Source organism: Salvelinus alpinus, chromosome 4 (assembly GCF_045679555.1).
Source record: "Salvelinus alpinus chromosome 4, SLU_Salpinus.1, whole genome shotgun sequence".
Taxonomy (NCBI): Eukaryota; Metazoa; Chordata; class Actinopteri; order Salmoniformes; family Salmonidae; genus Salvelinus; species Salvelinus alpinus.
The window spans coordinates 17,623,889-17,647,030 of record NC_092089.1 but is presented as its reverse complement, the minus strand read 5'-3'; the positions used below and the strand labels follow the sequence as shown (position 1 = coordinate 17,647,030).

Sequence of the window (23,142 nt, the reverse complement as noted above, 5' to 3'; positions counted from 1 at the left end):
GTACTCTATTCCTAAAGTTACTATTTCACTGGCTGTACTCTATTCCTAAAGTTACTATTTCACTGGCTGTACTCTATTCCTAAAGTTACTATTTCACTGGCTGTACTCTATTCCTAAAGTTACTATTTCACTGGCTGTACTCTATTCCTAAAGTTACTATTTCACTGGCTGTACTCTATTCCTAAAGTTACTATTTCACTGGCTGTACTCTATTCCTAAAGTTACTATTTCACTGGCTGTACTCTATTCCTAAAGTTACTATTTCACTGGCTGTACTCTATTCCTAAAGTTACTATTTCACTGGCTGTACTCTATTCCTAAAGTTACTATTTCACTGGCTGTACTCTATTCCTAAAGTTACTATTTCACTGGCTGTACTGTATTCCTAAAGTTACTGGTGCAATGAATGTTTAGCTTTTTGGTTCCTCTCCAGGTTTCTTCCTTTCTTCTCGGGAGTTTTTCCTTGCCGCTGTGCCGCTGCTCACTAGAAACACAATCTTACCTGTTCTGATCTGAATAAATGGACAATCAAAATGAGCTGGTTGATTAGTATGGTGTTTATTACACAAAGGGAAATGTTTTATATGCTATCCCAAAGACAAAAGGTTTAAGTGTCAAAAGGAATACCAACTTTAAAAAAACGAAAAACATTTTTTTCCCCAATTTTAATCTTATCTCGTCACTGCAACTCCCCAAGGGGCTCGTGAGGTCGAAGGTCGAGTCATACGTCCTCTGAAACATGACCCGCCAAACCGAGCTTCTTATTAACACCCGCCCGCTTAACCCAGAAGTCAGCCGCACCAATGTGTCGGAGGAAACACCGTTCAACTGACTACCATGGTCAGTCTACAGGCGCACGGCCCGCCACAAGGAGGCGCTAGAGCGCGATGAGCCAAGTATAGCCCCCCCGGCCAAACACTCCCCTAACCCGGACGACACTGGGCCAATTGGGCACTGTCCTATGGGACTCCCGATCACGGCCGGTTGCGATACAGCCCGGGATCGAACCCAGGTCTGTAGTGACACCTTAGACCGCTGCGCCACTCGGGAGGCCCCATGGATACCAACTTTTATCTCTCATTAATATCAATAGGCTAGGTTATATCAATGACCTTTGTCTAGTTCCTATAAGGCTACATGTTTATCTACAGGTTAAAGTACTACTGGTTTCTGTCTTAGTATAAAGGTCTAATGTCCACATCAACAACCTTCGACCGACTCGATGACATCACAGCACGGCGGCGAGACCTCTCCTGCTCTTCTTGAACTCGCACACGTAGTACATGGTGATGTCACACTCCACCTGGTTCCATGTGCCTGTGGGGGATTACAATCAGGAGGACTAGTGGAAGTGTTGATGGTGGCGTCCCCCCCTCTTTGCTCAGACGTTGCCGACGCATCCCAGGTCTCACTACACCTGGTTCCTCTCTAGGTTTCTTCCTAGGTTCCTGCCTTTCTATGGAGTTTTTTCTAGCCGCCGTGCTTCTACACCTGCATTGCTTGCTGTTTGGGGTTTTAGGCTGGGTTTCTGTACAGCACTTTGAGATATCAGCTGATGTACGAAGGGCTTTATAAATAAATTTGATTTGATTTGATTTGATTTGGATAGGTATTTATGAAGTATCGGCTGACTACATTCATTACGTCATAGCAATCTGGTACCAGACGGCACGGTCGATGACGTGGCACGCAACCATTGGCTGATACGTGCAACGTCTGAGCAGGGGAACACACAGCCGATATCTCGACTCTGAAATGGTACTAAGTCCAATAGTATTTATTGGTTGTGTCTAAAGTGGCACCCTATTCCCTAGCTTGATGCACTACATTTGACCAGAGTAGTGCATCACCATAGGGCAGAGAATAGAATGCCATTCCAGTGTTGCTCATTGATATCTAGAATTAGAATTAGGACTAGTCCATCGTAGTGAGTACATGTTAAAATGTCTTGCCATACCTGTGCTGACCATCTTCACACAGCTGGTGTTGGAAGGGGCCCCTGATGGCTCCTCTAGGCCCCAGGCCGTATAGTTCCTCACTGGGGTCAGGTCTGCGTAAACAGGCCCTCCCCCCTTCTGCCCAGCCTGCAGCCCGATGAAGACCTGGGTCAGGCCAGCCTGGGTGACGTAGTCTGCTATCAGGGTGTTGGTGTCTGTTGTTTTGGGCATGGCGAGCATACCGCCCCTCAGCTTACAGTTTATCAGAGCCTCTCTGTACTTTCTGGCCTCTTTCACAATCAGGTAAAATTTCTCCTCCGTTTCCTTAATGCCTAAAATGACTGAATATGACATATGAGATGTAATAAGTTGGAGTCTAAATTCCTTATTCATTCAATTCAATATAAGTAAAAAATTCAATCCAAGTCAAAACAATATTTTTGTTGTGTTGTGGAATGTCAGTTTGATTTACGTTGTGCTACACATTGGCTGAGATTTTCTTATTTTAGTTAAATAGTTTTCTAATGATCTGACCTGAAATGATGATTTAAGCAGAATACAATGACTTACCATTTTTCACAAACTTGACTGCATTCTTCAGCTTTCTGACATTGATGTCCATCTGTCCAACGACCTTCCTGTACCTCCCACAGTCACATGTTGTTCCTGTCAGACATGCTTGTATTCAGGTACGACATGTGTCTCACAATAAACATCATTCTGTTTCAGGAAATCTCTCTTTGAAACTAGGCCAGTCCACAATGTGAAGACACAACATTGTATGATAGTGACTTGGAAGTACTATCTCCAGTGAAACATACAGCACCAGTCCAAAGTTTGGACAAACCTACTCGATCAAGGGTTTTTCTTTGTTTTTTACTATTTTCTACATTGTAGAATAATAGTGAAGACATCACAACTATGAAATAACACATGGAATCATGTAGTAACCCCCAAAAAGTGTTTAACAAGTCAAGATATATTTTAGATTCTTCAAGGTAGCCACCCTTTGCCTGATGACAGCTTTGCACACTCTTGGCATTCTCTCAACCAGCTTCACCTGGAATGCTTTTCCAACAGTCTTGAAGGAGTTCCCACATACCCAGAGTGGTTTGGAAATATACATGAACAAAGAACGAGGCTAAATAACGAACGAGCTCACCTGCGTTCCCTTTCAGTCCAGACGGTCCATCAACTCCTGCTTCTCCTGCGTCTCCTGGAATTAACATGCACAGTTACACGACATATAAGGGACAGCAGCATAGTCCAGGGAGGATAGAGACCAGCCATATCCATTCTGCTGAGTAGATGTCTGCTTCAGGATGGAAACTAGTTGCACTGGTAAGATATCACCACTAGACAGCAGCACTCCACAGTGCTTCACTTCATAGAGCAGAGATGTGGCAGGAAGGGATTCAATCTCTCTCTACAGTAGATGCTGCTCTACCTCCTAACTGACAGGAAGGTGAATCAACCTCTCTCTACAGTAGATGCTGCTCTACCTCCTAACTGACAGGAAGGGGAATCAACCTCTCTCTACAGTAGATGCTGCTCTACCTCCTAACTGACAGGAAGGGGAATCAACCTCTCTGTACAGTAGATGCTGCTCTACCTCCTAACTGACAGGAAGGGGAATCAACCTCTCTGTACAGTAGATGCTGCTCTACCTCATAACTGACAGGAAGGGGATTCAACCTCTCTCTACAGTAGATGCTGCTCTACCTCCTAACTGACAGGAAGGGGAATCAACCTCTCTCTACAGTAGATGCTCTACCTCCTAACTGACAGGAGGGGATTCAACCTCTCTCTACAGTAGATGCTCTACCTCCTAACTGACAGGAAGGGGATTCAACCTCTCTCTACAGTAGATGCTGCTCTACCTCCTAACTGACAGGAAGGTGAATCAACCTCTCTCTACAGTAGATGCTGCTCTACCTCCTAACTGACAGGAAGGTGATTCAACCTCTCTCTACAGTAGATGCTGCTCTACCTCCTAACTGACAGGAAGGAGAATCAACCTCTCTCTACAGTAGATGCTGCTCTACCTCCTAACTGACAGGAAGGGGATTCAACCTCTCTCTACAGTAGATGTTGCTCTACCTCCTAACTGACAGGAAGGGGATTCAACCTCTCTCTACAGTAGATGCTCTACCTCCTAACTGACAGGAAGGGGAATCAACCTCTCTCTACAGTAGATGCTCTACCTCCTAACTGACAGGAAGGGGATTCAACCTCTCTCTACAGTAGATGCTCTACCTACTAACTGACAGGAAGGTGAATCAACCTCTCTCTACAGTAGATGTTGCTCTACCTCCTAACTGACAGGAAGGGGATTCAACCTCTCTCTACAGTAGATGCTCTACCTACTAACTGACAGGAAGGTGAATCAACCTCTCTCTACAGTAGATGTTGCTCTACCTCCTAACTGACAGGAAGGGGATTCAACCTCTCTCTACAGTAGATGCTCTACCTCCTAACTGACAGGAAGGTGAATCAACCTCTCTCTACAGTAGATGCTCTACCTCCTAACTGACAGGAAGGGGATTCAACCTCTCTCTACAGTAGATGCTCTACCTCCTAACTGACAGGAAGGGGAATCAACCTCTCTCTACAGTAGATGATGCTCTACCTCCTAACTGACAGGAAGGGGAATCAACCTCTCTCTACAGTAGATGATGCTCTACCTCCTAACTGACAGGAAGGTGATTCAACCTCTCTCTACAGTAGATGCTGCTCTACCTCCTAACTGACAGGAAGGGGATTCAACCTCTCTCTACAGTAGATGTTGCTCTACCTCCTAACTGACAGGAAGGGGATTCAACCTCTCTGTACAGTAGATGCTGCTCTACCTCCTAACTGACAGGAAGGGGAATCAACCTCTCTCTACAGTAGATGATGCTCTACCTCCTAACTGACAGGAAGGGGAATCAACCTCTCTCTACAGTAGATGATGCTCTACCTCCTAACTGACAGGAAGGTGATTCAACCTCTCTCTACAGTAGATGCTGCTCTACCTCCTAACTGACAGGAAGGGGATTCAACCTCTCTCTACAGTAGATGCTGCTCTATCTCCTAACTGACAGGAAGGGGAAGCAACCTCTCTGTACAGTAGATGCTGCTCTACCTCCTAACTGACAGGAAGGTGAATCAACCTCTCTCTACAGTAGATGCTGCTCTACCTCCTAACTGACAGGAAGGGGATTCAACCTCTCTCTACAGTAGATGCTCTACCTCCTAACTGACAGGAAGGGGAATCAACCTCTCTCTACAGTAGATGCTGCTCTACCTCCTAACTGACAGGAAGGGGAACCAACCTCTCTCTACAGTAGATGCTGCTCTACCTCCTAACTGACAGGAAGGGGAATCAACCTCTCTCTACAGTAGATGCTGCTCTACCTCCTAACTGACAGGAAGGGGAATCAACCTCTCTCTACAGTAGATGCTGCTCTACCTCCTAACTGACAGGAAGGGGAATCAACCTCTCTGTACAGTAGATGCTGCTCTACCTCCTAACTGACAGGAAGGGGAATCAACCTCTCTGTACAGTAGATGCTGCTCTACCTCATAACTGACAGGAAGGGGATTCAACCTCTCTCTACAGTAGATGCTGCTCTACCTCCTAACTGACAGGAAGGGGAATCAACCTCTCTCTACAGTAGATGCTCTACCTCCTAACTGACAGGAGGGGATTCAACCTCTCTCTACAGTAGATGCTCTACCTCCTAACTGACAGGAAGGGGATTCAACCTCTCTCTACAGTAGATGCTGCTCTACCTCCTAACTGACAGGAAGGTGAATCAACCTCTCTCTACAGTAGATGCTCTACCTCCTAACTGACAGGAAGGTGAATCAACCTCTCTCTACAGTAGATGCTGCTCTACCTCCTAACTGACAGGAAGGTGATTCAACCTCTCTCTACAGTAGATGCTGCTCTACCTCCTAACTGACAGGAAGGAGAATCAACCTCTCTCTACAGTAGATGCTGCTCTACCTCCTAACTGACAGGAAGGGGATTCAACCTCTCTCTACAGTAGATGTTGCTCTACCTCCTAACTGACAGGAAGGGGATTCAACCTCTCTCTACAGTAGATGCTCTACCTCCTAACTGACAGGAAGGGGAATCAACCTCTCTCTACAGTAGATGCTCTACCTCCTAACTGACAGGAAGGGGAATCAACCTCTCTCTACAGTAGATGCTCTACCTACTAACTGACAGGAAGGTGAATCAACCTATCTCTACAGTAGATGTTGCTCTACCTCCTAACTGACAGGAAGGGGAATCAACCTCTCTCTACAGTAGATGCTCTACCTCCTAACTGACAGGAAGGTGAATCAACCTCTCTCTACAGTAGATGCTCTACCTCCTAACTGACAGGAAGGGGATTCAACCTCTCTCTACAGTAGATGCTCTACCTCCTAACTGACAGGAAGGGGAATCAACCTCTCTCTACAGTAGATGATGCTCTACCTCCTAACTGACAGGAAGGGGAATCAACCTCTCTCTACAGTAGATGATGCTCTACCTCCTAACTGACAGGAAGGTGATTCAACCTCTCTCTACAGTAGATGCTGCTCTACCTCCTAACTGACAGGAAGGGGATTCAACCTCTCTCTACAGTAGATGTTGCTCTACCTCCTAACTGACAGGAAGGGGATTCAACCTCTCTCTACAGTAGATGCTCTACCTCCTAACTGACAGGAAGGGGATTCAACCTCTCTCTACAGTAGATGCTGCTCTACCTCCTAACTGACAGGAAGGGGAAGCAACCTCTCTGTACAGTAGATGCTGCTCTACCTCCTAACTGACAGGAAGGTGAATCAACCTCTCTCTACAGTAGATGCTGCTCTACCTCCTAACTGACAGGAAGGGGATTCAACCTCTCTCTACAGTAGATGCTCTACCTCCTAACTGACAGGAAGGGGAATCAACCTCTCTCTACAGTAGATGCTGCTCTACCTCCTAACTGACAGGAAGGGGATTCAACCTCTCTGTACAGTAGATGCTGCTCTACCTCCTAACTGACAGGAAGGAGAATCGACCTCTCTGTACAGTAGATGCTCTACCTCCTAACTGACAGGAAGGGGATTCAACCTCTCTCTACAGTAGATGCTGCTCTACCTCCTAACTGACAGGAAGGTGAATCAACCTCTCTCTACAGTAGATGCTGCTCTACCTCCTAACTGACAGGAAGGTGATTCAACCTCTCTCTACAGTAGATGCTGCTCTACCTCCTAACTGACAGGAAGGGGATTCAACCTCTCTCTACAGTAGATGCTCTACCTCCTAACTGACAGGAAGGTGAATCAACCTCTCTCTACAGTAGATGCTCTACCTCCTAACTGACAGGAAGGGGAATCAACCTCTCTCTACAGTAGATGCTGCTCTACCTCCTAACTGACAGGAAGGGGAACCAACCTCTCTCTACAGTAGATGCTGCTCTACCTCCTAACTGACAGGAAGGGGAATCAACCTCTCTCTACAGTAGATGCTGCTCTACCTCCTAACTGACAGGAAGGGGAATCAACCTCTCTGTACAGTAGATGCTGCTCTACCTCCTAACTGACAGGAAGGGGAATCAACCTCTCTGTACAGTAGATGCTGCTCTACCTCATAACTGACAGGAAGGGGATTCAACCTCTCTCTACAGTAGATGCTGCTCTACCTCCTAACTGACAGGAAGGGGAATCAACCTCTCTCTACAGTAGATGCTCTACCTCCTAACTGACAGGAGGGGATTCAACCTCTCTCTACAGTAGATGCTCTACCTCCTAACTGACAGGAAGGGGTTCAACCTCTCTCTACAGTAGATGCTGCTCTACCTCCTAACTGACAGGAAGGTGAATCAACCTCTCTCTACAGTAGATGCTCTACCTCCTAACTGACAGGAAGGTGAATCAACCTCTCTCTACAGTAGATGCTGCTCTACCTCCTAACTGACAGGAAGGTGATTCAACCTCTCTCTACAGTAGATGCTGCTCTACCTCCTAACTGACAGGAAGGAGAATCAACCTCTCTCTACAGTAGATGCTGCTCTACCTCCTAACTGACAGGAAGGGGATTCAACCTCTTTCTACAGTAGATGTTGCTCTACCTCCTAACTGACAGGAAGGGGATTCAACCTCTCTCTACAGTAGATGCTCTACCTCCTAACTGACAGGAAGGGGAATCAACCTCTCTCTACAGTAGATGCTCTACCTCCTAACTGACAGGAAGGGGAATCAACCTCTCTCTACAGTAGATGCTCTACCTACTAACTGACAGGAAGGTGAATCAACCTCTCTCTACAGTAGATGTTGCTCTACCTCCTAACTGACAGGAAGGGGAATCAACCTCTCTCTACAGTAGATGCTCTACCTCCTAACTGACAGGAAGGTGAATCAACCTCTCTCTACAGTAGATGCTCTACCTCCTAACTGACAGGAAGGGGATTCAACCTCTCTCTACAGTAGATGCTCTACCTCCTAACTGACAGGAAGGGGAATCAACCTCTCTCTACAGTAGATGATGCTCTACCTCCTAACTGACAGGAAGGTGATTCAACCTCTCTCTACAGTAGATGCTGCTCTACCTCCTAACTGACAGGAAGGGGATTCAACCTCTCTCTACAGTAGATGTTGCTCTACCTCCTAACTGACAGGAAGGGGATTCAACCTCTCTCTACAGTAGATGCTCTACCTCCTAACTGACAGGAAGGGGATTCAACCTCTCTCTACAGTAGATGCTGCTCTACCTCCTAACTGACAGGAAGGGGAAGCAACCTCTCTGTACAGTAGATGCTGCTCTACCTCCTAACTGACAGGAAGGGGAATCAACCTCTCTCTACAGTAGATGATGCTCTACCTCCTAACTGACAGGAAGGGGAATCAACCTCTCTCTACAGTAGATGATGCTCTACCTCCTAACTGACAGGAAGGTGATTCAACCTCTCTCTACAGTAGATGCTGCTCTACCTCCTAACTGACAGGAAGGGGATTCAACCTCTCTCTACAGTAGATGTTGCTCTACCTCCTAACTGACAGGAAGGGGAATCAACCTCTCTGTACAGTAGATGCTGCTCTACCTCATAACTGACAGGAAGGGGATTCAACCTCTCTCTACAGTAGATGCTGCTCTACCTCCTAACTGACAGGAAGGGGAATCAACCTCTCTCTACAGTAGATGCTCTACCTCCTAACTGACAGGAGGGGATTCAACCTCTCTCTACAGTAGATGCTCTACCTCCTAACTGACAGGAAGGGGATTCAACCTCTCTCTACAGTAGATGCTGCTCTACCTCCTAACTGACAGGAAGGTGAATCAACCTCTCTCTACAGTAGATGCTCTACCTCCTAACTGACAGGAAGGTGAATCAACCTCTCTCTACAGTAGATGCTGCTCTACCTCCTAACTGACAGGAAGGTGATTCAACCTCTCTCTACAGTAGATGCTGCTCTACCTCCTAACTGACAGGAAGGAGAATCAACCTCTCTCTACAGTAGATGCTGCTCTACCTCCTAACTGACAGGAAGGGGATTCAACCTCTTTCTACAGTAGATGTTGCTCTACCTCCTAACTGACAGGAAGGGGATTCAACCTCTCTCTACAGTAGATGCTCTACCTCCTAACTGACAGGAAGGGGAATCAACCTCTCTCTACAGTAGATGTTGCTCTACCTCCTAACTGACAGGAAGGGGAATCAACCTCTCTCTACAGTAGATGCTCTACCTCCTAACTGACAGGAAGGTGAATCAACCTCTCTCTACAGTAGATGCTCTACCTCCTAACTGACAGGAAGGGGATTCAACCTCTCTCTACAGTAGATGCTCTACCTCCTAACTGACAGGAAGGGGAATCAACCTCTCTCTACAGTAGATGATGCTCTACCTCCTAACTGACAGGAAGGGGAATCAACTTCTCTCTACAGTAGATGATGCTCTACCTCCTAACTGACAGGAAGGTGATTCAACCTCTCTCTACAGTAGATGCTGCTCTACCTCCTAACTGACAGGAAGGGGATTCAACCTCTCTCTACAGTAGATGTTGCTCTACCTCCTAACTGACAGGAAGGGGATTCAACCTCTCTCTACAGTAGATGCTCTACCTCCTAACTGACAGGAAGGGGATTCAACCTCTCTCTACAGTAGATGCTGCTCTACCTCCTAACTGACAGGAAGGGGAAGCAACCTCTCTGTACAGTAGATGCTGCTCTACCTCCTAACTGACAGGAAGGGGAATCAACCTCTCTCTACAGTAGATGATGCTCTACCTCCTAACTGACAGGAAGGGGAATCAACCTCTCTCTACAGTAGATGATGCTCTACCTCCTAACTGACAGGAAGGTGATTCAACCTCTCTCTACAGTAGATGCTGCTCTACCTCCTAACTGACAGGAAGGGGATTCAACCTCTCTCTACAGTAGATGTTGCTCTACCTCCTAACTGACAGGAAGGGGATTCAACCTCTCTCTACAGTAGATGCTCTACCTCCTAACTGACAGGAAGGGGATTCAACCTCTCTCTACAGTAGATGCTGCTCTACCTCCTAACTGACAGGAAGGGGAAGCAACCTCTCTGTACAGTAGATGCTGCTCTACCTCCTAACTGACAGGAAGGTGAATCAACCTCTCTCTACAGTAGATGCTGCTCTACCTCCTAACTGACAGGAAGGGGATTCAACCTCTCTCTACAGTAGATGCTCTACCTCCTAACTGACAGGAAGGGGAATCAACCTCTCTCTACAGTAGATGCTGCTCTACCTCCTAACTGACAGGAAGGGGAATCAACCTCTCTCTACAGTAGATGCTGCTCTACCTCCTAACTGACAGGAAGGGGATTCAACCTCTCTGTACAGTAGATGCTGCTCTACCTCCTAACTGACAGGAAGGAGAATCGACCTCTCTGTACAGTAGATGCTCTACCTCCTAACTGACAGGAAGGGGATTCAACCTCTCTCTACAGTAGATGCTGCTCTACCTCCTAACTGACAGGAAGGTGAATCAACCTCTCTCTACAGTAGATGCTGCTCTACCTCCTAACTGACAGGAAGGTGATTCAACCTCTCTCTACAGTAGATGCTGCTCTACCTCCTAACTGACAGGAAGGGGATTCAACCTCTCTCTACAGTAGATGCTCTACCTCCTAACTGACAGGAAGGTGAATCAACCTCTCTCTACAGTAGATGCTGCTCTACCTCCTAACTGACAGGAAGGTGAATCAACCTCTCTCTACAGTAGATGCTGCTCTACCTCCTAACTGACATGAAGGTGATTCAACCTCTCTCTACAGTAGATGCTGCTCTACCTCCTAACTGACAGGAAGGGGATTCAACCTCTCTCTACAGTAGATGATGCTCTACCTCCTAACTGACAGGAAGGGAATCAACCTCTCTCTACAGTAGATGATGCTCTACCTCCTAACTGACAGGAAGGTGATTCAACCTCTCTCTACAGTAGATGCTCTACCTCCTAACTGACAGGAAGGGGAATCAACCTCTCTCTACAGTAGATGCTGCTCTACCTCCTAACTGACAGGAAGGTGATTCAACCTCTCTCTACAGTAGATGCTGCTCTACCTCCTAACTGACAGGAAGGGGAATCAACCTCTCTCTACAGTAGATGCTCTACCTCCTAACTGACAGGAAGGGGAATCAACCTCTCTCTACAGTAGATGCTGCTCTACCTCCTAACTGACAGGAAGGGGAATCAACCTCTCTCTACAGTAGATGCTGCTCTACCTCCTAACTGACAGGAAGGGGAATCAACCTCTCTGTACAGTAGATGCTCTACCTCCTAACTGACAGGAAGGGGAATCAACCTCTCTCTACAGTAGATACTGCTCTAACTCCTAACTGACAGGAAGGGGATTCAACCTCTCTCTACAGTAGATGCTGCTCTACCTCCTAACTGACAGGAAGAGGATTCAACCTCTCTCTACAGTAGATGCTGCTCTACCTCCTAACTGACAGGAAGGGGATTCAACCTCTCTCTACAGTAGATGCTGCTCTACCTCCTAACTGACAGGAAGGGGAATCAACCTCTCTCTACAGTAGATGCTGCTCTACCTCCTAACTGACAGGAAGGGGATTCAACCTCTCTCTACAGTAGATGCTGCTCTACCTCCTAACTGACAGGAAGGGGATTCAACCTCTCTCTACAGTAGATGCTGCTATACCTCCTAACTGACAGGAAGGGGATTCAACCTCTCTCTACAGTAGATGCTCTACCTCCTAACTGACAGGAAGGGGATTCAACCTCTCTCTACAGTAGATGCTGCTCTACCTCCTAACTGACAGGAAGGTGAATCAACCTCTCTCTACAGTAGATACTCTACCTCCTAACTGACAGGAAGGGGAATCACACCTGTACACTAGGTGTTTTACCTCCTAACTGTCAGTTTATAAATTAGGGGAAGTAAGTAGATGACCAACACAACACAGGTTATGTTTATGACAGTTAGACTACCCGGAGGGCAATAATGTGTAGGTGTCACATTATTGTGTAACAAAATAGCTCAAGGATCTGAGATTTTCACTGAGATTGATTTGAAGGCTTTTCTCTTGACTTGATACAGCTTCATGAAATACCCTATATTTTCCACAGTTACCTGGAACAATAGTACCAGGATAATGATTTTATATAACCCAAATATGGATATTTTTTCATTATTGTTAGGCCTTATCCTACTAAGTTGATAATGGCATTATGTGCCTGCTAAGTGAGGTCTGAATTTCTGTAGGTCTGTCAAAGCATTACAGACAGGATGGACCAGACTCTTTCTGTAGGGGTGTCAAAGCATTACAGACAGGATGGACCAGACTCTTTCTGTAGGTCTGTCAAAGCATTACAGACAGGATGGACCTGACTCTTACTGTAGGGCTGTCAAAGCATTACAGACAGGATGGACCAGACTCTTTCTGTAGGGCTGTCAAAGCATTACAGACAGGATTGACCAGACTCTTGATGAGGCCTTGAGGTTTACGTACATGTTACTTCAGAGACATGTACGTGTCTCTGAAGTAACACAAATGACAATCACAAATCACAAATGACACCTTATTCCCTATATAGTGCACTACTGTTGACCAGGCTCTGGTAGAAAGTAGTGCACTACTGTTAACCAGGTTCTGGTAGAAAGTAGTGCACTACTGTTAACCAGGTTCTGGTAGAAAGTAGTGCACTACTGTTAACCAGGTTCTGGTAGAAAGTAGTGCACTACTGTTAACCAGGTTCTGGTAGAAAGTAGTGCACTACTGTTGACCAGGCTCTGGTAGAAAGTAGTGCACTACTGTTGACCAGGTTCTGGTAGAAAGTAGTGCACTACTGTTGACCAGGCTCTGGTAGAAAGTAGTGCACTACTGTTGACCAGGCTCTGGTAGAAAGTAGTGCACTACTGTTGACCAGGCTCTGGTAGAAAGTAGTGCACTACTGTTGACCAGGCTCTGGTAGAAAGTAGTGCACTACTGTTGACCAGGTTCTGGTAGAAAGTAGTGCACTACTGTTAACCAGGCTCTGGTAGAAAGTAGTGCACTACTGTTAACCAGGTTCTGGTAGAAAGTAGTGCACTACTGTTGACCAGGCTCTGGTAGAAAGTAGTGCACTACTGTTGACCAGGCTCTGGTAGAAAGTAGTGCACTACTGTTGACCAGGCTCTGGTAGAAAGTAGTGCACTACTGTTGACCAGGCTCTGGTAGAAAGTAGTGCACTACTGTTGACCAGGCTCTGGTAGAAAGTAGTGCACTACTGTTGACCAGGTTCTGGTAGAAAGTAGTGCACTACTGTTAACCAGGCTCTGATAGAAAGTAGTGCACTACTGTTAACCAGGTTCTGGTAGAAAGTAGTGCACTACTGTTAACCAGGTTCTGGTAGAAAGTAGTGCACTACTGTTGACCAGGCTCTGGTAGAAAGTAGTGCACTACTGTTGACCAGGCTCTGGTAGAAAGTAGTGCACTACTGTTGACCAGGCTCTGGTAGGAAGTAGTGCACTACTGTTGACCAGGCTCTGGTAGAACGTAGTGCACTACTGTTGACCAGGCTCTGGTAGAAAGTAGTGCACTACTGTTGACCAGGCTCTGGTAGAAAGTAGTGCATTCCTGTTGACCAGGCTCTGGTAGAAAGTAGTGCACTACTGTTGACCAGGCTCTGGTAGGAAGTAGTGCACTACTGTTGACCAGGCTCTGGTAGAAAGTAGTGCACTACTGTTGACCAGGCTCTGGTAGAAAGTAGTGCACTACTGTTGACCAGGCTCTGGTAGAAAGTAGTGCATTACTGTTGACCAGGCTCTGGTAGAAAGTAGTGCACTACTGTTGACCAGGCTCTGGTAGAAAGTAGTGCACTACTGTTGACCAGGCTCTGGTAGAAAGTAGTGCACTACTGTTGACCAGGCTCTGGTAGGAAGTAGTGCACTACTGTTGACCAGGCTCTGGTAGAAAGTAGTGCACTACTGTTGACCAGGCTCTGGTAGAAAGTAGTGCACTACTGTTGACCAGGCTCTGGTAGAAAGTAGTGCACTACTGTTGACCAGGCTCTGGTAGAAAGTAGTGCACTACTGTTGACCAGGCTCTGGTAGAAAGTAGTGCACTACTGTTGACCAGGCTCTGGTAGAAAGTAGTGCACTACTGTTGACCAGGCTCTGGTAGAAAGTAGTGCACTACTGTTAACCAGGCTCTGGTAGAAAGTAGTGCACTATATAGGGAATAGATGGCATTTGGGATGTACACAGGGTTTCAAGGAGGACATAATGGTTTAGCTCTCAGTAAACACGTTCCTGACACCTAAATATGAGTCCCTTCCAAGCTGATCACGTTGACGACCGTGGAAAATAATTCTCTACTAGCAGACCTGAGTTCAAATACTATTTGATACTAATACTAAATACTATTAACAGTACCATCACTTTATTGGTCAATTGCACACAAGGTCCAACGGAACTTTGACTTCTGATTTAACCCCTCAGAAAGACACACACACACACACACACACACACACACACACACACACACACACACACACACACACACACACACACACACACACACACATACCGGTTTTTTTTGAGAGGGGAGCTGTTGTTGTGGGGGGTTAAGTGCCTTGCTCAAGGGCACAAAGGCATCTAGGCAAATTCTTTATCTGTGCTTGATTGAGCTTGCCTGGCTTAATATACCGATAGAATAGTCCCAACACTGTTACCCCTGTCCATCTGATACTACAGCCAGGCCAGGCTAGAACACTGTTACCCCTGTCCATCTGATACTACAGGCCAGGCTAGAACACTGTAACCCCTGTCCATCTGATACTACAGTTAGGCCAGGCTAGAGCACTGTAACCCCTGTCCATCTGATACTACAGGCAGGCCAGGCTAGAGCACTGTTACCCCTGTCCATCTGATACTACAGCCAGGCCAGGCTAGAGCACTGTTACCCCTGTCCATCTGATACTACAGCCAGGCCAGGCTAGAACACTGTAACCCCTGTCCGTCTGATACTACAGCCAGGCCAGGCTAGAACACTGTTACCCCTGTCCATCTGATACTACAGGCAGGCCAGGCTAGAGCACTGTTACCCCTGTCCATCTGATACTACAGGCAGGCTAGAACACTGTTACCCCTGTCCGTCTGATACTACAGGCAGGCTAGAACACTGTTACCCCTGTCCGTCTGATACTACAGGCAGGCCAGGCTAGAACACTGTTACCCCTGTCCATCTGATACTACAGGCCAGGCTAGAACACTGTAACCCCTGTCCGTCTGATACTACAGCCAGGCCAGGCTAGAACACTGTTACCCCTGTCCATCTGATACTACAGGCAGGCCAGGCTAGAGCCCTGTTACCCCTGTCCATCTGATACTACAGGCAGGCTAGAACACTGTTACCCCTGTCCGTCTGATACTACAGGCAGGCTAGAACACTGTTACCCCTGTCCGTCTGATACTACAGGCAGGCCAGGCTAGAGCACTGTTACCCCTGTCCATCTGATACTACAGGCAGGCCAGGCTAGAGCCCTGTTACCCCTGTCCATCTGATACTACAGGCAGGCCAGGCTAGAGCACTGTTACCCCTGTCCGTCTGATACTACAGGCCAGGCTAGAGCACTGTTACCCCTGTCCGTCTGATACTACAGGCAGGCCAGGCTAGAACACTGTTACCCCTGTCCATCTGATACTACAGGCAGGCCAGGCCAGAGCAAATAATCAAAGAATGGAAAGATTTAAAATACTATTTGAACCCAGGTCTGTTTAATAGATGCATCAACAACCCAAGTTGAAGGGTTTAATGGGGTGAGAGGCTGAATACATTGGATAAAAACTAAACAAGTACCTGTTTATGTAAAACAAACTTGATGAAGGTCTCTCCCAGGTAGTTTGGGTCTGGCAGTGTGTCTCTGTGGCTACGCTCTAAATGGCACCCTATTCCCTGTATAGTGCACTACTTTTGACCAGCCCTATGGGTAGTAGTGCACTACTTTTGACCAGCCCTATGGGTAGTAGTGCACTACTTTTGACCCAGTCCTATGGCTGAATAGGGTGCCAGTAGAGACATGGCCTCTGTATCATTGGCCTGAGATGCAGCCAGAACAGTTTTCTTCTCCGTAAAGCAGACTGTTTCTCAGTCAGTCTGATTACTAAATGATTACCTTTGTCTCCAGCAGAACCCATCTTCCCCATCCGGCCCACCTCTCCTTTATCTCCGAGCTCCCCTGTCAGACCTGTGAGAGAGGGAAGGAGAAGACTGGTGAACTGCCAGACCAAAGAATATTGTAAATAGGTAGGGAGTTTTTTTGGTCTGTTTCTTTATTGCTGTTTTCTTATGGTTTTGTATGGCAGTTAGACTACTGATGGAATGTAAAGAGAGAAACTAAAGGCCAGAGAGAGAGAGAGAGGGGAGGGAGAGGGGGAGAGAGAGAGAGGGGAGGGAGAGGGAGAGAAGGTGGAGAGAGAGAGAGGGGAGGAAGAGGGAGAGAGAGAGAGAGGGGAGGGAGAGAAGGTGGAGAGAGAGAGAGGGGAGGGAGAGGAGGAGAGAGAGAGAGGGGAGGGAGAGAGAGAGAGAGAAAGAGAGAGGGGAGGGAGAGGGGGAGAGAGAGAGAGGGGAGGGAGAGGGAGAGAAGGTGGCGAGAGAGAGAGGGGAGGGAGAGGGGGAGAGAGAGAGAGGGGAGGGAGAGGGAGAGAAGGTGGAGAGAGAGAGAGGGGGAGAGAGAGAGGGGGGAGGGAGAGGAGGAGAGAGAGAGAGGGGAGGGAGAGAGAGAGAGAGAGAGGGGAGGGAGAGGGGGAGAGAGGGAGAGGGAGAGAAGATGGAGAGAGAGAGAGGGGAGGGAGAGGGGGAGAGAGAGAAGGGAGGGAGAGGGAGAGAAGGTGGAGAGAGAGAGAGGGGAGGGAGAGAGAGAAAGGGGGAGAGAGGTGGAGCGTGAGAGGCGGGGAGAGGGTGGCGAAATAGAAAGAGGGGGAGATGAAGAGGGGAGAGAGAGAGACCCAACCAAATCATGAGAAAACAAAAAGATAATTACTTGACACATTGGAAAAAAACAGTGCAAACTGGAATGCTATTTGGCCCTAAACAGAGAGTTCACAGTGGCAGAATACTTGACCACTGTGACTGACCCAAACTTAAGGAAAGCTTTGACTATGTACAGACTCAGTGAGCATAGCCTTGCTATTGAAACAGGCCGCCGTAGGCAGACATGGCTCTCAAGAGAAGACAGGCTATGTGCACCCTGCCCACAAAATGAGGTGGAAACTGAGCTGCACTTCCTAACCTCCTGCCAAATGTATGACCATATTAGAGACACATAGTTCCCTTAGATTACACAGATCCACAAAGAATTCGAAAAACAAACCCAATTTTGATAAACTCCCATATCTACTGGGTGAAATACCACAGTGTGACATCACAGCAGCAAGATTTGTGACCTGTTGCCACAAGAAAAGGGCAACCAGCGAAGAACAAACACCATTGTGAATACAACCCATATTTATGTTTATTTATTTTCCCTTTTGTACTTGAACTATTTTCACATCATTACAACTCTGTATATAGACATAATATGACATTTGAAATGTCTTTATTCTTTTGGAACTTGTAATGTTTACTGTTAATTTTTATTGTTTATTTCCCTTTTGTTTATTATCTACTTCACTTGCTTTGGCAACATTAACATATATTTCGAGAGATTTTTATGCGGAATCTGCTTTTTATGCCAGAGCTGCTCTGCCAGGATCAAAATGAGTATTTCCTCAGGAAATATACAGCTGCAAATGGATAGTAGTTGAAATAATAACTGATGCAGGACCCCCTTCCCAATAGCCTGTACCACACATGAACCATGAATTCAGCCATGTCCATTTTGATTGAATTGTAATTATTTTGTATCTTCACAGATTGTGTAAAGCTTTTTTTTTTTTCAGGTTGTGAGATCTCATGGTGTTTTTCCTACGTTTGGGTTTTGTTCAGCCTGGCATATGTACAGCTCAAGTATTTTAGTCATCATCATTTTTCAGGACAATCATTTCAACATAATTTCAGCTGACTGAATACACCATTTTTTTTTAAAGGAAAGATCCTAACACACGGAAACATTTCTCAACATGGAACATCATCATTATGGTGTCTGCTTTCTTATTCTAGCAGGTGGGACATTTAAAATTATAGGCTGAACGTGAAGAGATTGTTTGATTTAGTCAGTAACAGTCATTATAGAACTGGTTGTTTGGATCCTGGATGCTGATTGGACACACACACACACACACACACACACACACACTGCTATGGAGTCACAGCGTTTCAACAGGAGTTCAGGGGAACTGCTATGGAGTCACAGCATTTCAACAGGAGTTCAGGGGAACTGCTATGGAGTCACAGCATTTCAACAGGAGTTCAGGGAACTGCTATGGAGTCACAGCGTTTCAACAGGAGTTCAGGGGAACTGCTATGGAGTCACAGCATTTCAACAGGAGTTCAGGGGAACTGCTATGGAGTCACAGCATTTCAACAGGAGTTCAGGGGAACTGCTATGGAGTCACAGCATTTCAACAGGAGTTCAGGGGAACTGCTATGGAGTCACAGCATTTCAACAGGAGTTCAGGGGAACTGCTATGGAGTCACAGCATTTCAACAGGAGTTCAGGGGAACTGCTATGGAGTCACAGCATTTCAACAGGAGTTCAGGGGAGTTGGACAGCCCTGAAGTGATAAACCAAACAGACCAGGAAGACTGGAGTTGGACAGCCCTGAAGTGATAAACCAAACAGACCAGGAAGACTGGAGTTGGACAGCCCTGAAGTGATAAACCAAACAGACCAGGAAGACTGGAGTTGGACAGCCCTGAAGTGATAAACCAAACAGACCAGGAAGACTGGAGTTGGACAGCCCTGAAGTGATAAACCAAACAGACCAGGAAGACTGGAGTTGGACAGCCCTGAAGTGATAAACCAACCAGACCAGGAAGACTGGAGTTGGACAGCCCTGAAGTGATAAACCAACCAGACCAGGAAGACTCTACCTCTGATAAAGATGTCATGTGACGTCAGTATACCTGTGTATATCTGATGGTAAGAAGACTCTACCTCTGATAAAGATGTCATGTGACGTCAGTATACCTGTGTATATCTGATGGTAAGAAGACTCTACCTCTGATAAAGATGTCATGTGACGTCAGTATACCTGTGTATATCTGATGGTAAGAAGACTCTACCTCTGATAAAGATGTCATGTGACGTCAGTATACCTGTGTATATCTGATGGTAAGAAGACTCCACCTCTGATAAAGATGTCATGTGACGTCAGTATACCTGTGTATATCTGATGGTAAGAAGACTCTACCTCTGATAAAGATGTCATGTGACGTCAGTATACCTGTGTATATCTGATGGTAAGAAGACTCTACCTCTGATAAAGATGTCATGTGACGTCAGTATACCTGTGTATATCTGATGGTAAGAAGACTCCACCTCTGATAAAGATGTCATGTGACGTCAGTATACCTGTGTATATCTGATGGTAAGAAGACTCTACCTCTGATAAAGATGTCATGTGACGTCAGTATACCTGTGTATATCTGATGGTAAGAAGACTCCACCTCTGATAAAGATGTCATGTGACGTCAGTATACCTGTGTATATCTGATGGTAAGAAGACTCTACCTCTGATAAAGATGTCATGTGACGTCAGTATACCTGTGTATATCTGATGGTAAGAAGACTCCACCTCTGATAAAGATGTCATGTGACGTCAGTATACCTGTGTATATCTGACGGTAAAGAAGATCTGTACCGCTGCTGGTTTTTCACTGCTCCCAACCTGTTTACCAAGAATGAGTTGTTTTCTGTGACCTGTTCCTCGGGTAAGCCTGGTCACTACACTCACCATCAGGTTCCAGTCAGTGTTGATCCTGTCAGCCAGGCCCAGGAGGAAGAGGAGGAGGTACACGCTGGAGCAGAAGAACGTGCTGACAGAGACAAACATCACCCAGCCCTGTAGCAGGGGTACGGGCACGTTGGAGGACGCCACCAGGATCCATACTAACCCTCCAAATATCTGGAAGGACAGAATACAGAAGATTTGTTCGACAATTCATCGTACGTGAGACTGATTGATATTTGTGACATAATAAATGCTTTAAGAATATCAGGACTGTTTGACCAGACTGTGAGATCTGATCATGACATGAATGTCTGTTTATTTCAAATGCATCCTAGGCCTGACACAGGGTACGATTTCCATTTGTGAAAAGAAGCAGGATGTTATTGAACTGAACATAGATTATTTATAGGCCTAAAGGGGGCAGGATGTTATTGAACTGAGCACAGATTATTTATAGGCCTAAAATGAGCAGGCTGTTATTGAACTGAACACAGATTATTTATAGGCCTAAAAGAAGCAGGATGTTATAAATTGAACACAGATTATTTATAGGCCTAAAAGAAGCAGGATGTTATAAATTGAACACAGATTATTTATAGGCCTAAAAGAAGCAGGATGTTAGTGAATTGAACACAGATTATTTATAGGCCTAAAAGGAGCAGGATGTTATAAACTGAACACAGATTATTTATAGGCCTAAAAGAAGCAGGATGTTATAAATTGAACACAGATTATTTATAGGCCTAAAAGAAGCAGGATGTTAGTGAATTGAACACAGATTATTTATAGGCCTAAAAGGAGCAGGATGTTATAAACTGAACACAGATTATTTATAGGCCTAAAAGAAGCAGGATGTTATAAATTGAACACAGATTATTTATAGGCCTAAAAGGAGCAGGATGTTATAAACTGAACACAGATTATTTATAGGCCTAAAAGAAGCAGGATGTTATAAACTGAACACAGATTATTTATAGGCCTAAAAGAAGCAGGATGTTATAAATTGAACACAGATTATTTATAGGCCTAAAAGAAGCAGGATGTTATAAATTGAACACAGATTATTTATAGGCCTAAAAGAAGCAGGATGTTAGTGAATTGAACACAGATTATTTATAGGCCTAAAAGGAGCAGGATGTTATAAACTGAACACAGATTATTTATAGGCCTAAAAGAAGCAGGATGTTATAAATTGAACACAGATTATTTATAGGCCTAAAAGGAGCAGGATGTTATAAACTGAACACAGATTATTTATAGGCCTAAAAGAAGCAGAATGTTATTAACTGAACACAGATTATTTATAGGCCTAAAAGGAGTAGGATGTTATAAACTGAACACAGATTATTTATAGGCCTAAAAGGAGCAGGATGTTATAAACTGAACACAGATTATTTATAGGCCTAAAAGAAGCAGAATGTTATTAACTGAACACAGATTATTTATAGGCCTAGTAGCACACTGCTATACTATTAGCTGGAGAACAGTTGTATCTATTTTGTCGTTCACTTCACAATGACACAATGTACAGTATGCTCAGTATCACCACTACACTATCAGATTGTACAATAGGGAGTTGCCTATATGCCGTTAGTAAAACAGTAATGACTGAACTCCCAGTACTATGACGCTACCTGCCTGGCTCCTCTGATAGTGTTATACATAACTATCTGTGCGATGATAAAACGATGAAAAAGCTCATCCTAAAGCTCAAATGAACAAAATGAACTAAGCAGAATTAATAGAGACTATCGATTAGACTGCAGTTTCCCCAATTAGGCCTACTTCAAACAAGGGTGTACCCAGAATCTATCTGACCACCGGTGATGTATTTGCTTACAAAACTCGTAGTCAGAAATAGAGATGCGACACTCACAATTTCCAAGCAGATCAGAGCACCGGAGTACGTCCTCAATATTTGTAGTCCCAATGGCAAAGATATCGTCGGCGCTGGGAATGCTGTCACCGCAGGATTCGTCGCTGGCTCCGACATCCTTTCCGTCTTGTATCTCGACAAAAGGACACCAACTCAAGCAAATTCTTCTACAGTCATGTGTCCCTAACTGGTCTAACAGGTGCACGGCTCCTCCCTTCACTTTATCCAACTCTACCCGCCCGCAGAGTGGAGGCAGACGCAGTTACCGCAATACCTCACCTCGATCTCTCTGTCGCGACTCGCTAAAGATGAATCTGCTACGAATTGAACGTGCCTGAGTAAATGAGAGATGGACCCTACTATAGAATCCCTTTCGAGAAAAAAATAAGATACAAACAGGCAGACTAGATGCAGTGATGCCGATTAATTTCCACAGATGTTGATAGGCCACTCTGAAGTCAATATTAGTCTACCTGCAGGGGGAGAATATTCCAAGGTGAGAGGAATCTGAGAAAGGGAAAGCGGAGCTGTGATTTATCTGCAAGCGGAAACAGCTTCATGGTTTAGGTAAATAATTGCACAACTTAAGTTGTTTACTCAATAACCATGACCCACAGAGAAACGTCACCAAATAGCACCTCACACCCTACGTAGTGCACTACGTTTAAGGTGCCATTTGGGGCGTACCATTAGCCTACACCTGCAAGCCTCTGAATGTAATAGAGCAGGACTAGTGTCTGTCACTTATCTATATTGTCAGAGAGAGTGAGAACAGTATTATGAGAGAGGGATTGTTATTTTATATAGGGGCAGTAACAGGCTAGAAAAGCTCCACCTGGTTAATGTTTTACCTGGAATATGTGGATAAACTCAGCTCCTGTTGACATAACCCCAAGCTGCGCATGCTGTTAACAATGTTAGAGTCCGTCCAATTAAGGACTCATCCATTTCACTGGCTGTACTCTATTCCTAAAGTTACTATTTCACTGGCTGTACTCTATTCCT

At 45.6% G+C, this 23,142-nt stretch overlaps 3 protein-coding genes across 4 annotated transcripts in view; 1 reads left to right on the top strand and 2 right to left on the bottom strand.

Moving 5' to 3' along the window:
• The window catches only part of LOC139572906 (tumor necrosis factor receptor superfamily member 11B-like), a 173,479-nt gene that overhangs the window by 27,789 nt on the left and 122,548 nt on the right, over positions 1-23,142 (top strand). The gene's annotated exons all lie outside the window — the stretch shown is intronic.
• LOC139572905 (collectin-10-like) lies at positions 540-16,677 on the bottom strand. Of its 2 annotated transcripts, none has more exons than XM_071395764.1 (5): positions 16,544-16,677; positions 3,100-3,153; positions 2,508-2,603; positions 1,958-2,152; positions 540-1,317 (listed from the first exon to the last, which is right to left on the bottom strand). In XM_071395764.1, exons 1-5 carry the CDS (start codon positions 16,572-16,574, stop codon positions 1,229-1,231), a joined length of 465 nt encoding a protein of 154 aa, XP_071251865.1. In that variant the 5' UTR covers positions 16,575-16,677; the 3' UTR covers positions 540-1,228. The 2 variants fall into 2 exon arrangements, with proteins under 2 accessions (XP_071251865.1, XP_071251864.1); XM_071395763.1 differs by having other exon boundaries at positions 1,958-2,278; positions 16,544-16,675.
• LOC139572909 (protein MAL2-like) lies at positions 20,115-23,118 on the bottom strand. The gene is made up of 2 exons (XM_071395770.1): positions 22,138-23,118; positions 20,115-20,435 (listed from the first exon to the last, which is right to left on the bottom strand). The coding sequence occupies exons 1-2, from the start codon at positions 22,252-22,254 to the stop codon at positions 20,130-20,132; spliced, it is 423 nt and encodes a 140-aa protein (XP_071251871.1). The 5' UTR covers positions 22,255-23,118; the 3' UTR covers positions 20,115-20,129.